The sequence below is a fragment of the Idiotropiscis lumnitzeri genome, chromosome 17 (genome assembly GCF_059441095.1).
Source record: "Idiotropiscis lumnitzeri isolate Australia: NSW breed Sydney's pygmy pipehorse chromosome 17, RoL_Ilum_1.0, whole genome shotgun sequence".
In the NCBI taxonomy this organism is placed as follows: Eukaryota; Metazoa; Chordata; class Actinopteri; order Syngnathiformes; family Syngnathidae; genus Idiotropiscis; species Idiotropiscis lumnitzeri.
In genome coordinates, this window is record NC_142407.1 from 16930969 (window position 1) to 16945728 (window position 14760).

The following is a 14760-nucleotide window of genomic DNA, read 5'->3' on the forward strand; positions in this document are numbered from 1 at the left end:
TGCACGACGGTGATGATGATGTGGGTGAAAGCCGAGCACCCACCGCTCCCCCCGTCGTCCCTTATAAATAGCAGCACATGCGCTGCCGTGACGTGTCCACGCACGTACGCGTGTAGGTGAATCTTTGAATGAATGCGCTGCCCCCCAAATCCCCCACCCAGCCCACCCTTTACGAGTTACTAGGGCATCTCTATAAAAAGCCCACGGAGGATGGGAGAGCCACTCTGTGAGGGAAGCGAGCGGCGGCTCCGCGCAGCAACCACATCACGAGAACAAGAAGAAAAACACAAAGAAGAAGATGGAGAAAGAGGAGGCGTGCGCGCGTGAACAATTTGCACGCACGTGGACGACGTTGCTGACAGTCCAACGTGTGCGCGCAACTTTTGGCGGGTGAGTGCAAAAGTGATAGCGCGGTTATCATGGGGAGTGATGATGATGATGATGATGAAGGTGAGCGCTGCTGCAGTGTGACTCACTCGAACTTGACTTTTCGCGCCAATGTCTCAGTATTCAGTCTAACCAGGTATGCGCGTGCGCGTGTCACCCAGCGCTTGTTTTTCCACTTCCGGTCACTTGCTTGTCTTTCTTGCGGCTGGGAGCCACTTTGGCCTTATTTGGACTTCCAGTTGTTGTTTGCTCCCGATGACGTCCTTGTTCGGTGACGTCAGCTCCGCGTCATTCTTGCGCACGATGCGGAGGCAGCCTACACGCGCAAGCTACTACAAGCCGAAAAAAAAGTGGGCGTCGTGCACGCGCATCCCGCAGTGTGATCCTCCGCTGTGCACGGGCGGGATTGCGCAGTGGGGGCGAGTGGGGGGAGCAGGGGTGGGCCTAATCGCGAGCTCAAGCACGTCGGAAGGGGAGCGGTAGATCTATGAACGCTTTTGTTCATTCACAACTCGTTGTTTGCGCGGGAACGTGCACGTCTCTTGCTGCCATGGAAACCCAGCAGCTGGGCGCGCTCTGATACGTCAGGAGCCCGAGAGAGATCCAAGCCCATTGGTTGTCGGAATGCGTGACGTCACAAACTCATAGCTCACAACCACGGATAGAGGCGATGAGAGGCGGTGTTCGGACCACGTGCAGCTAAAGGGGCGGGAAAACGCGCTTCCACGCATGCTGATTAGCATTAGCATGTTGAAATCAAATCAAATGGAAATAATACTGAGGTAAGATTTCACGTCATCATGGTTAAACGTCGCTGCTCGCTGGCCCCTTTCATGAGATGCAAGAGAGTGAAAAATCTCAAATCAAGTCATCCACACTCTCAATCATCAAAGGTCTGTAATTGCCACAAGATAGCGGAGTTCACTATACTTTGAAGCTCCTCAACTCAAGTGTCAACATAGTCCCTTGTCGCGGTGCATCGGATCTCATAAATCACCATTCGGATTGGATCGTTTAGTCAGATCGGTAAAAATAAATAAATACAACTTTGGCTTATTTATTTTATTGAATGCTTTTCTCCCTAATTTGGCCGTTCACAATTTAAGAACACAATTTAACGTAACATAACACAAGGCGGTACATTCTTATTTTATATGCGGTACAGTGGATAAAATAAGGAATCATACAGACGTTTTGAGCAGAATGTTTTCTTCAAATTATTTTCCGAGCAAAAGTGAAAGTTTTATTTAGCTTTTTTTTTTCTCCATTTCTTTTTATTTGAATGCAAAAGACCTCAGAGTACAATTTAAGCCACATTCCTTTCCTCTAAACATGCATTACAAAGTAATCTCGGTCTAAAATATTTAAAAAAAGAAGTAAGCCAAGGATCGGCCTGGAGCTTGTTGCTAATGCTAACAGCTAGCATTAACACCGGGGACTTGTAATTAACTTGCGCTTTGTTTGCGTCCTAAATTAGCGACAGAATATGATTTGGGGATGGCGTTGTGTTGATGTTGGGGGCAACTAAGTCACATCAATTAAAAGTGCAATCAAGAAAGTCAAAAACGCAAGTCAAGGTCTCCGTGACGAGGGCCAGCTTCAGAGTAAAAGTGGACTCAGGCGATTGCATCGGCATCAATAACTCGATGTATTAATTGGTTTCAAGTTAGCCATTGCAGAGGCAGCGTGTTCGTTGTAGCTACCTTGACATGTTGTCTTTTTTTTCTGTGTAGGTTCAGCTGGAGAGAAGCCAAGCAAGCACAAAATCCGTTTTCAACATCGTGTGCTCACACGTAGCGACGGGTGGCGTCGTTGGCAAACAAGCGCTTCCGCTGGACTAGACGGCGGCGATGTACAATTGTGAGCCGCTCAAGTGCTCATCTGCCATTTAGACGACGCGTGAGTCCTAAATGGCCTCTGAAAAGGCGATTGTAAAAAAAGAAATTGAAGAGAAATGATAATCGGAAGAGTCAAGCAGAAATGTTATTTTTTGCTAATCTTAATTGCAGAAGTTAGCACACGAGGGATGGGTGTTACGCATGTACTTTGGAGGGATATTCCAAAAGTGTCAGCAAAGCTCCACAGCGAATGACTGCCAGCTCGTCAGTCACAACTTCTGGCTCAGAAAGGTTGATGGCGGTTTGTTGAAAAACAGCCAAGTTGCCATTTCAGAAGATGAAGAGTAGCGCAAAGAAGACAATTGTGGCCCCAGTAAGAGTATGGCGCAGTACAGCGGAGACCCGCATAGTTGCGTTTCGGCACACAATCGTCAATCAATGTTGAGGGAAGAAAAAGCCAAACTCGAATGGGCAGTCTTGCTGCGCTTATTCAAGGTTCTTTCTTTCTTTTTTTCAATGCCGACTTTGGGGTGATCATGACTTTTGCCCTCGTTTGCGTTTTTCTTTTTGGATTGTGCAGAAGCCGGCCGGAGCATCAGCACCTTGGCTTTAGACTGCTTACTGCTTTGTTTGCAAAGCCCCCGCTACAGTAACAGTCTACAGTCATGGCTACTGACGCCTGGCAAACGCACCGACCCGGGCTGCCCGGATGGACGGACGTTCGGGGAAAAAGAAAGACCCCCCCCCCCGCATGACGCATGCTGACGGCATCCACGCACACTTTTGCAGTCCGCGTCAAAGACCATCCGCCTGGCTTCCAACTCCTCGGGATGCTTTCAGTCTTTTGGCTCCCTCTGTTGGTGAAACGTTGATACTGCAGTCACCAAATGACCTGATCCCAGCGAGGTCACCACGGCGATGATATTTTTGGGCCAGTTTTGACAGCGGATGCCAGCCATTCGTTTTGGGAGCGGCTGGTCATCGGGATCCGCCAGCATGTTAGCGTACGTGAGCGCGATTCGAACGCAGGTCAGCCAGCCATGGCCTTGCTTGCTCACAAGGTAGGTAGCCTTTGACCCGAGCTTCTGTTAGCTTAGCATCGCGGGTTGGAACATACTGGATGGGATTTGTAAACTAGATATGCAGTTGAAAGGTGGAAATTTGGAATTGGAAACTCATTTGCGTTCAAATGCAAGCGAGTGAGTCTTATCTGAGCCGATTTGGCTGCCTGCCAACAAAGGCACACGTGCGTCTTTCATCAAAAACATCGCCAAGCAGAGAGAGCGTGTGAGTGGAAGTCACATGCATTGGAGGAAAATGAGAAAATGAGGCCTGGACGGCCCGGGATGGTCCCGTCGGGAGCCAGCCAATGAGAGCCGACCGGCAGGCCTGCAGTTGCCGTGCCAACCAACTGCGCCGCTGCAGCTACTGTCTCCATGGCGACCGTGGCTTTAGATTGTTACGCTCGCGAGTGGTAACCATGGTAACAGTCTACAGCCATGGTCGCTAGGGGCAGACGTCATCGCAGAGACGCAACGTTTGGCCTCTGCCGGGCGCCGGATGGAACCACAGCAGCGAGACAAAACATTTGCAAAATGTCTTGTGCGGCTTAACTCATTATTTGTATGGCTTCAAACTTCAATCAAAGTCTTTTGATGAAAAAAAATAAAGAAAGAAAAAAGTGGGTTGACGTTGCACAAGGCCAGCGGGAGACATTGCGTCTTGGTCCGTGCATATGTACGATCTTTCTTTTTTCACGCAAACTGTGTTTGATTTTAAGTCAATAAATAAAGTTAGATATGATAATAATGGATTTTTAGGAATAAGGCTGACGGGTCGAGCCCGGGACGGTACCGACGTAGCGGCCGAAGGGCACGCGACCGACTGGCAAAAAAGGCTGCCGAGTTCTGGAAAGCAAGCAACATTTATTTCGAGGACCAGATAAGTTCTCGACGACATGACATTCCTTTGAAATCTTTGACTTGGGACTCAATTAATTTCTGTTCCGTTTGTTTGTGTCGGACAGTTTTCCGAACGCACGAGCCTGCACAAGTCACGGCAGGCCTTTTCTTGAGCTTCCCATCGATTCTCTTTTCTCGTGATCATTTTGCACGAGCATTTTCAAAGCGTTAATGCCCGGGTCGTGGGGGGGGGGAAATCCCTCATTGGGAACCGATTGTGTGAACGAGCGCACTTCCTCCTCTTCTTGAGATGGAGATCAGAGAAAGAGGGACGGACCTGAGCTCTTGGCACAATCTCTCCAAATCATCCGACCACCTGGCTCCAAAATGGAAGTTTAGCTTGTGAATTGGTCGGCAAAATATCCATTGGCTGATATTTAGACATCAAAGTGGCGCACATGCGAGGGGGGCGGGGGCGTCGTGACTCGCAAGCTTGGAATCAGACAAATTGTGGCGCTCGCTTTTACTTTGGAGAGATTCTTGTGGTCGCGATTGATTTCAAAAGAGGAAGTGACATTTCAAATCATTTATTGTGCGTGCGGTTTGCGTCCGCCGTCACTGGAAGCGCGCCAGAAAATTCTGGTAGTTTTGCCTGTGAGCAGCGGCAGCCGGGACAAAATGTCCACCGGGATGCGTGAGCACGTGCGGCTCTCGGAAAACGGGGAGGAGATCCCGGCTCACGTCGGCGGGAATCACGCCGTCCTCCAGGCCGAACACGTGCATGGACGCCATCCGGAGCGGCGTCGAGTAGAATCTGAGGAAGGGGTGGAAAGCGCAACAACATTTACGGCGCATGCGGTCATCATCCTGATCCCGGGCCTCACCTCAGGTGCTGCGCGCAGGCGCTGCGGAAGCCAGCGACCAGGACGGCGAAGCGGAAGGTGAAGTCCGGCTCAGAGTTGGACTCCTGCAGCGCGCACAGCATGGCCACAAAAGCGGCGCCTTGGCTGAAGCCCAGGATGCCGTCAAACGGGCCGTGATCCCGCACGGCCTGGCGCAGCGCCGCCACGCTCTCGTCCAGGCCGGCGCTCTCGTCGCACCGCTGACGCGCGTTGAAGGTGTGGGCGGCGGGGTCAGAGAACCACCAGCCTCTGGCATCCCGGTCCCCGCCGGCACCGTCCGGAGTGTCGCCGACGCCGTCTTGGGCTGCGCCACCATAGCAACAACAACCACGTTAGTCCTGGAATAGTCCCGGAAATGTCTAGAATCTTTCCTACAAAATTCCAAACTAAGGTGAGGAATTTGAAATGTAAAAAAAAAAAATCTGGTATATTCAAGACTTATTATGATTATGACTTATTATGGCTGTGCCATAAACTGACATAGGAGAAAAAAATATGAAAAATGAAATGATTGTTGAATAGAATAGAAACGTCATTTTGTTATTCAGGACAAGTACCTTGAGGGTTAGGGGAAAGAAAAAAAAAATAAACTGCCTAATTTGTTCATACAAACGCTGGAACAATATACTGAATTCTCTACAATTACTATGTCGGCAATTGCGCATCGTTTGACTCCAAGGGCTGAAACGATTCAGCTCCATTTCTATATACTTGTAAAGGAGGGGTGTAAACTAAGCAATTACCTAATTAATTAATAAATGATTTTAATAATCAATTTGAGACTTTGCTAAATGTAAAATTGTCCAAATTCTCAGAACTTCAGCTTCTTGACATTGAATATGCGCAGATTTCAATCGATCCACAGGTTACTCGACAAAATAATTGCCAGATTAACAGTTCTTAAACAAATGTTCCAGGCTACAGACGACGGTAATCAAATAATTCTTAATGACGACAATGGCATTTTCTTTTCATAGTGGATAAGGCTTGAAATATTTTACAGAACAATCAAAATGTTCATTTCATTCAACATTGAGTTGAATGTTACGCAATCACGTTTCAGTTGAGTATCGTCAAGGTTTCTCAAGCTTGTCGTAAAGCTTCCAAATATAAAAATTCTCACATTCTACTGAGTTTGGTCACAACAGTGACGCGCACAGTGCGCTTATACCGCCGTCTAGTGGCCACTCAATCAACTGCGTCGTCTGTCACGTTCGACTCCTGAAATTAAATTCAATCAAATCAAGTAATGTTTCAGCAATTCCGTAATATTTCATGTCTACCTCACACGACAAGCTCCATTTTGAAGCGAGTTGCGCTCACCAAGCAAGTGCGGCGCGTTCACGTACACAAAGTGGACGTTCGTCTTGAGGAGCTTCCTCAGGGCGCCCGTCTTCTCCCGGAACGAAGCGCCGTTCTGCCGGTAACCGTGAAGGCACAGCACCCGCAAAGGCGCCATCATGGGCGGGTGAAGTGAAAGAGATCCGAAGTGCGGTCGGCTTTCGGTGGCCTGCGCGCCTTCTGATGACGTCACGCCTTTTCAACTCACGTGTTTTTCAAATATATTTCGATGTCTCTGTGTTTTGTTTTGTGTTGTTACCCCTGGCTGTTCTATTTGCACATTTTGAGTCTCTAAATAAAACAAACAAATAAACAAACTGCATTACTGTCACGTCGTTAGGATGTCTTTTACGTGGGGAAAAAAAGTTGAAAGCCAACCCTTTGTGTGTGAAAAACTGGACTCGTCCACTACTGCAATACTTGTGAGGCTCGAGTGAATATAAGTATTTACATATGTGAGTTCAGTCTCAAAATACACCCCCCCCACACACGGTCAGTCCCAAAAAATGTTTCCGGAAGAATTTGATTTGAGGCAGAAATTCGGCACTTTGATCCCAAGAGGCAAATAGGTGGACTTGAACGGTTTGATTAAAAAAAAAATTTGTTTGGAGCTTTTTGTCTGATTGACTCCTTTTTTTCTTTTATTTCAATTAGGGAGAGGAATAAAAGAAAATGCCAATTCAACCTTTTTTTTTTTAAACCGTTAAGCAGGCTCACTCCGGCGTCACTTGCAAGGAGCTGCTGTGGACCACAGCTCACGCGCAGTCACTCGCGTGAAGGCCAACCAATCGCCCAATCTGCTGTGCCTCACTAGGCCACGCCCCTTAAACGCAGACATCCCAGTTCGTGTGACTCTCGACAGCAACGAATTGGTTAGCATATCAATCATGAACTATTTGAACAATCAATTCATAGTTTAAACATGTCAAATTGTCCACATTTTCAGAATGTGAGCCTCTCAAACGTAAATGTTGTCCAATTTCTGCCATCCTGCAAAAACAATCTGCTTGAGCATCAAATATTTTGTCAATTCAATAGAGGTTGAACGTGTTTTGCGAATCGTTTTGTGTCGTGCCGTGCCGTCATCAGCGATGAAACGCCGACTCTATTCGAGTCTCTCGATGTTGACTTTCAGGAGGGGCGGAGTCAGACGGCCCCCCAAGAAGGTTTTCGTGATCGGAGTGTCGGACCCCGCCCACCACAGCCGAAACGCACTCAGGTGATGGCACTCCTCCTCACTTTGTTGCCTTTTGTCCAATCACAAAGTTTTTCCCTTTTCAGGGACCCGCCGCCCATTCAATCGCGCGTCACCGAAAAACACCACTCTGTGCGCTCTTTCGAAAATGACACTGAAGCGGAATGCTCCTTCACAAATTATCATTGGATGCGGCGAACACTTGAGGTGGAATTCGGGTAGCAGCGGTTGACGTCACGCCAGAAGCTAACGTCGCCGTCGGTTAGCTCTTACGGTGGAAGCCAAGTTTGAAGGTTTTTCTTCATCCCGCCGCTCCGGCAGGGATGTCGCGTAGTTAATTCTGTGCATTTTCCGGACTGTCCCTTTCAAATAGTGTCCTGTTTTTAATGGAGATGAAGAAAAAAAAAGTCCACTTCATCAACGAATCACCCAACTCACTGACAGATGAATCCATTAAAACAATCGTTAATCGTGTTTCGAGCATGTCGAAGGGGGAACTTTGTATCAAAACCATGTCCTTGCTTATTGCGGGTGGGACTAGAACGTCAACTTCGCCCCAATAATCGTGGTTTATTTGACATGTCACAAAACGAGCGTCGCACCTCACTTCCTTTTGTCCGCCCCCGGCTGCGCCATTGTCTCCGCCCATCCGCTACATTAACCCCGCCTTCACCGCCTTTTCCTGGACTGCTGGCGCCCCGTGATGACGATGATGATGATGGAGCCAACGCGGAAGTGCCTGCGGACATCTCGCGCACGATTGCCAAATTCCCCAAATGCAGTTTCCGGCGAGGACGACGACGACCTTCTTTGTGGCTCGTCAACGGATGCGGCGACCTTCACTCGGCTCATTTCTTCCACACTGGCCTGGTCAGCCGGCGCGAGCAGCAGCAGCGCACTCTAGTGGACGCTCGCCGCTTCCGCACCAGCGGTGCCTTTTTTTTTTTTTTGTTATCCCTTCTCCCAGTGTTACTGTGTACAGCAAAGGTTCAACATTTCAAACATTTTTGCGCCAGGAATCTTTTATATGGAGATTTTTTTTCCCCACCAGTCAAACATAATTACCTTGTGTATTCCACGGATGTTGTCAAAGTCATATTTTTTTGTTGTTGTAATAAGAATAAATGAGGTTCATTGATGTCATCTGTTGGCGCTTTTTGACATTTTTTTTTCTGCCGCCAAAAGCGACTCGCGGCGTTTGCGCCGCCGGCCAGCAGCTGACATCGAAACCACGTTTGGCTTTTGCGTGGCGACAAGTTTGTGGGAAAAAGTGCAAAGGAGACTTGATAACACCAAGAAGGAGCAAAAACAACCAAATTGTCTTGGTGAGAAATGAAAGTTTTTTTTGCAATGTGATGAAAACAAAACACAATCTGGATATATATATATTTTTTTTCGAAACGGAGCATCACCGTTTCATTTTCTGCTCTGATGTCAAAAGTAAATTTTCAAACGAGCTACGTGAGCCTCCTCTCGTCGGCCGTCAGCGAGTCACGTTTCAGCAGTTTCTTTCTCAACGTTGACACGAATTGACGCTTCAAAGTGGCGGCCGTCAACGGGAGAGTAGCGGGAGGTCTCCAGGATTGATGATGAGGCCGGAGTCCAGGTTGAGATTTTCTGTGGAGAACCACAAAGAAGGAGAAGGAGCGTGGAGGCACGGAGTTGGCCAAAGTGGCGTGGCGCTCGGCCTGAGAAAGCGAGCGCAACCGCGATGGAGCTCGTTTGTCCTCGTCGCTCGGGAGAAGCCGTTCATTTTTAGACGACGTGTCCAGCGCGGCAAAAAATCTCCCTTCAAGAGAGATTTTCATTGGCTGTCATTTTGCAAAAAATGCGGCAGCAGGCGGACACCGGAAGTTGGCCTTTCATTTCCCGAGGACGACCGACCGAGCGACGATCGTTCATGTTCTAGTTCTATTCGTATATTTTGCTTCCAAAAGTATTCAAACAATTTCTTTTTTTCGTGCCATCATTGATGAAGACTTGACGCGGCAGGCGGCATATTTTGGGAAGCCGAACGAAGCTGACCTTGGTCGAAGTTGAGCTTCTTGCCAAGTCCGTCCATGTCCACCAAGTCGCTGTTGACGTCCGAGTCGTTGAGCGCGCTCAGCGTCACGTCTGGCGGCGGCAAGCGACAAGACTCATTGAGTGACTTTTTCCAAGAAAGCAACGCAGCATTTCAAGTGAACATTCTGGAGACGGCAACGAAGCCATTTTGCTGCCAGTTCCGCAAAGGGAACGTTTGTTGCCAATGGCGAGCACGCGCGATGTTACCTGCCGTCTTCTGCTTCTTGATGGGCGGGGCCAGGGAAGAGGCGCTCGGCACTCCCGTCGCCACGACGACCTGGGGCGCGGCGGCGGAGGCGGCCTTCTTGCCGCTCTTTTTGGGCGAGTCGACGGCGAGGGGCACCCTGCTGTCTTCGTACAACTTCCGCTTGACCGTGTTCTTGATTTGAGCGCTGCCGCGGGACAAACACAAACACGATCACTCTCAACTTAAGAACGGTGCCTCCAAATTGTTCCTTTTTTTTTTTTTTCTTAAATCTTTTGAGAGCGTCTTCACTTACTGCGTTTGAGTTATTTTTAAGCACAGAACACTCGTTTTGCGATCGGAACAGATTTAATGGATCGATTGTATTTCAATGGGAAACATTGTGAACGTTTCAGGCTAGGAAGCAATTAAGTTTGGAACTTGATTTTACACGGTACTGCCTTGACGCGTGTTTACAGCACTAACTTTTGTTTTTGAAGGCAGAGCTCGACACTACACGGCTGGGCTGGAGCCGGAACTTTTTCAGGTGCTCAGGTAACGACCAATCGCGGCTCACCCGTTTCCTGCGTTTGCTCATGACGCTCGCAAGCTGAACCCTGAGCAACCGTGATGTCATATTCAGTTGACAGCAAGTAACAAAATGGCCGCTCCCTCAGATGGTTCAAAACAATTCGTTTTGCTGCTCCATTCATACTCCACAAATGTGGTATTAATGTGAAGCGTGAAGCATTTCAACTCAAGGGGCGTAAAAAATGTAGGAGTCAACTTAAAATGTAAATGTGTTTTAAGTGCGTAGGAGGGCTAAAAGTGTAAGGGGAGGTTTTCGAGTACATACACGGTGCGATCTTTAATCACGCTGCTGATGCTGTTGAGGTCATCACCAAATCGCCGCACGGCCAAGCGCAGCATCTCGATCTCCGTCTCCGTCCATTTGGCCCTGAACACAGACGGCACTAAGCTGCCTTATCGTAGCGTAGCCATTAGCGGTGCGGGCGGCCGCGCTCACCCTGCGGGGCTGCTGTCGGACACGGGGTGCAGCTGCATGGTCAGCTCTCCCAGTTTGCTGAAAGCGGCGCCCGCCGCCGAGAAGATCTCGCCCACCTGCGAGAGAATTTGCTCAACAATCACACAAAGGCAACGTTGCAAATCAATGCCACATTTTGTTGACAATACGCGCAATTTTGTGTGTCACACCAATCAAACAATTTCGAAGCAATTATGATGCAGAAAAGTGCAAATGAAACTTTTTGTCAACAATTGTGATGTGAATCGAATGCATCATAGCATGAACGATTCCAATGTGAACTCAACCTTTTGTTCACAAATTGTCATTATTGAGTTAAATTAAATCTGATGCATCAAAAGTAGTAGAGGCAGCAGTACATGGTACCAATGAGGGATGAAAGGGTGAATACAGCGTTCCCTCGCCACTTCGCGCTTCAATTTTTGCGGCTTCGCGGGTTTTTTCCAAATTCCATCCATCATTCATCTGAGCCGCTATCTCACGAGGCTCGCGGCGTGCTGGAGCCTATCACCATCCACGTTCATGATCACACTTCGGGACAATTTAGAGAGCGTCTAATCAACCTAGCATGCATGTTTTTGGAATGAGGGAGGGAGGAAACCGGAGTACCGGGAGAAAAGCCACGCAGGCACGGGGAGAACATGCAAACTCCAAGCAGGAAGGGCGGACTGCTCATTACCTTCGCAGAAGCAGACGTCATGTCGACCAACGTCAGCAGCTCTTCGCTATTGTCGACTTTTCTTTGTCAATGCAAAAAAAATAAATAAGAATAATAATAAACAAAAACAAAGTTAGCTACTGCTGCTAGCTAGCTGACGTTAGCCGGGCTGGCTGGCTCTAATGAGCGGGTTTCCATGGAGAAGCCCGTTACGCTCCTCAAACCACAACACGCCGACCAAAAGGTTCAAGTTTGTCAAACAGAATTTGGCAGCACGCAAATAACTCAAAAAGCGTACCGAGTCAAGTCAGCAGGAAGAAAAGTGGGCGGTACGAGTTCCGTCGGTGGCCTGCGCGCCTGCAGATGACGTCACGCTTAATCGCGTATTTCACAAATATATTTATTATATATTATTATTTTCATATTATTATATATATTATGTGTGTTTTTTTTCACCCCTGGCTGTCACCAATCTGGTTTGTTTTTCTTTCTCCATAAAACTCATTAACATGAACAAACCAAACACAGTTATTTAACCAGCCTGATTCACAAAGCAGCGGCACATTGACGTGACGTCTTCGATAGGCACGCAGGACGCCGAAGGATGCTCCTCACAAGTCAAACATTGAGTCACAGATGGAAAAAAAAAAAGTATTAGAACACATGACCGCGCGACGAACACATTTAGCAACCCACATCACTACGAGGAGTGACAGCGACCGAATGGTAAACTGTGGACGCCATTGGTTGGTCTTGGCCGGAAAAGGCGGAGCCTCTTGATCCGACGGTTTTCATTGGTCGCGTTGTTGCCAATGCCCATCATCACGGTGGAGTTTTCCGATAAAACAAAGGTGACGATGGAGCAGCCCGGGGGCCACATGCGGCCCGTTACACGTTTAAATCCGGCCCAGCAAACTTGGAAAAGAAATACCGTGTTAATGTTTATTTTCTAAATACTGCGGTTTTTCAAAGACTTATACATTGTTGTAATGCTTTTGTTCATCCATCGATCCATCTTCTGTACCGCTTCTCCTCACTAGGGTCACGGGGGGGGGGGGGGGGGTGCTGGAGCCTATCCCAGCTATCTTTGGGCAGTAGGAGGGGGACACCCTGAACTGGTTGCTAGCCAATTGCAGGGCACACAGAGACGAACAACCATCCGCGCTCACACTCATACCTCGGGGCAATTTAGAGTGTTCAATCGGCCTGCCATGCATGTTTTTGAAATGTGGCAGGAAACCGGAGTACCCGGAGGAAACCCACGCAAGCACGGGGAGAACATGCAAACTCCACACAGGATGGCCGGAGCCGGGATTGAACCCACGCCCGATGCTGTCTCTCACTGTGAGGCCATCGTGCCGCCCTTGCCCATGTTCACTTCCATTTAAAATCAAATTTTTATTCACCGATGAAGTGAGGTTACCAAAACACTCCTTCCATCTGCTCCCGGTCCGGCCCCTCTGTCAAATTTTAGAACCCATTCAGAAACCCAATGAAAAAGTTTGCCCACCCCTGCGATGGAGTGTAGTGGAGTGCCAAAAGATTTGTCATTTTTATTTCCACACAAAACTATATCCACTTTTATTTCCGACTTCCACACTTCCTGTCACACGTTTTCACTTGGGGAAAATGAACGCCAACAAGGTCACAACACGGAACGTTTCAAGGTGAAATAAATCACAGGGCTCTGTCCGTCTCGCAGCCGATGGGCGGCCGCGGGGGCGGGGCCAGCCATCTTAGGTCACCATATACTCCTGCCGCTTGTTGAGTCGAACCTGGCACAGCGACACGGCGCCCACCGCCACGTAGACGGCGGCCGCGATGAAGCAGTTGATGCCCACTTGGCTGTACAGACCGTAGATGTTCTGAGGAGGGTGTTGACTGCGGGAAGACACACGCAATGACGTCGCAACACATTCCAGACTTGTCACGAAAGATATTGACGTGCGCAAGAGCGCCATGCTGAAAGAAGATGACGACTGACTCGTTGCGGATGTCCTCCTCAGTAAACGGGACGTCCTCGATGAGCACGGCCGACTTGGCGCTGAAGAAGATCCCCAGCATCGCCTGCAGACACAAATAAGCAAAGGCGTGCTTGACCACCTCACAATTGGCAACAGAGCGGTGCAGGAAAGTGACGACACGTTCTTGTTTGCGTTTGGATTCTGAACTGAATGCCCAATGTTCCCAGCCTCGTCTTCGCTTTAGAAATGTTGCAATGTGCATCAAAATGTCCCCTTCGCCGCTCGTCATTGTGAACAAAAAGTGTCGTTTTCTTCCACCTCCGAATTGCAAAGCAAAACCGCAACGCACGGCTGGGATGTCATCATGATCAGCACCGATCACAACATTTGATTGACGTCGAAACCTTTCTCGGTTTGTGCTTTGAGTCTGCCGCTTCTTGTCCCGAGAAGCCACGCGGGGACTCGTTCAAACCAAAATCACGTGATCGCTTCGCCATTGGGATTCTTTTCATGTCACCTGGATGCCAATGCGATTGGGCTCCGTCTACACTCTGGAGGCCAACGAACGTCGCCACGGTGCGTAATCGTGAAGCGCCTGCGACCGTCACATTTATCGCCAGAAATACGAAATAAGAAAGTTGCAGGCAGCAAATGAAAACATCCTGTTAGTGTTTTCTTACCAACATGATGACGCCCCAGATGCTGATGACGATCCCGCACGCGGCCATTTTGGGGCCGCAGAAGAGCAACGACGGCATCCTTCGCGCTCGGCTCAGCGGTCACACGACACGACGACGAGTGTTCCTCTTTTCCTTTTGTGGCCCTGGACAAGAACTAAGGCCGCCAAAGAAGGAAGGAATGACAGCCGGGCTTGGAGTCAGCTGATCTTCACGAGTTCGGCTCAACCCGGCAAAGCTCGGCCAGCATCGGCTACTTCCTCTTCTTTGTTGGTGGCGCGTCACCGCCCCCTCCTGGTCAGCTATGTGAAACACCCAACGAATGTCCTCGTCGCCGACTTGCCTGCTTTCATTTCATTCCCTTGTGCAAACATTTTGACACGAAGTTTAGCGTTTACTGAAATAATTTTAGGATCTTGAAAGTGAATTTTAACTACATGTATTTACTACGGTCATTTTTTTGTTTATTTGTATTTCCTTGCACACGCACAGATATTTTTGGAGTCCATTCAAGCAGAAAAACACAAAGTAATAGAGTACTGACGTTCATGGAAACATTTCCCACTAATAACAACTAAAGTTATTTGTACAAGTTTGTGAGGTA

The 14760-nt window shown here is 48.6% G+C and overlaps 3 protein-coding genes and 1 long non-coding RNA gene across 4 annotated transcripts; 1 reads left to right on the top strand and 3 right to left on the bottom strand.

The window, feature by feature from the left end:
• Positions 1 to 239: 239 nt before the first annotated feature.
• On the top strand, positions 240 to 3911 carry LOC148320650 (uncharacterized). Its single transcript, XR_015839595.1, has 2 exons — positions 240 to 390; positions 2121 to 3911. It is a non-coding gene; the product is annotated as an uncharacterized LOC148320650 (long non-coding RNA).
• A 786-nt stretch (positions 3912 to 4697) lies between these two features.
• Positions 4698 to 8391, bottom strand: ovca2 (OVCA2 serine hydrolase domain containing). Its single transcript, XM_088279626.1, has 3 exons — positions 6352 to 8391; positions 5011 to 5332; positions 4698 to 4940 (listed from the first exon to the last, which is right to left on the bottom strand). Exons 1-3 carry the CDS (start codon positions 6488 to 6490, stop codon positions 4742 to 4744), a joined length of 660 nt encoding a protein of 219 aa, XP_088135752.1. The 5' UTR covers positions 6491 to 8391; the 3' UTR covers positions 4698 to 4741.
• Positions 8392 to 8936: 545 nt separating this feature from the next.
• Positions 8937 to 12215, bottom strand: bacc1 (BPTF associated chromatin complex component 1). Its single transcript, XM_088279627.1, has 7 exons — positions 11814 to 12215; positions 11537 to 11597; positions 10840 to 10934; positions 10669 to 10770; positions 9836 to 10020; positions 9590 to 9679; positions 8937 to 9181 (listed from the first exon to the last, which is right to left on the bottom strand). Exons 2-7 carry the CDS (start codon positions 11555 to 11557, stop codon positions 9117 to 9119), a joined length of 558 nt encoding a protein of 185 aa, XP_088135753.1. The 5' UTR covers positions 11558 to 11597; positions 11814 to 12215; the 3' UTR covers positions 8937 to 9116.
• Positions 12216 to 13048: 833 nt separating this feature from the next.
• LOC148320653 (ribonuclease kappa-B) lies at positions 13049 to 14473 on the bottom strand. The gene is made up of 3 exons (XM_088279318.1): positions 14160 to 14473; positions 13500 to 13582; positions 13049 to 13396 (listed from the first exon to the last, which is right to left on the bottom strand). The coding sequence occupies exons 1-3, from the start codon at positions 14235 to 14237 to the stop codon at positions 13252 to 13254; spliced, it is 306 nt and encodes a 101-aa protein (XP_088135444.1). The 5' UTR covers positions 14238 to 14473; the 3' UTR covers positions 13049 to 13251.
• Positions 14474 to 14760: the final 287 nt, after the last annotated feature.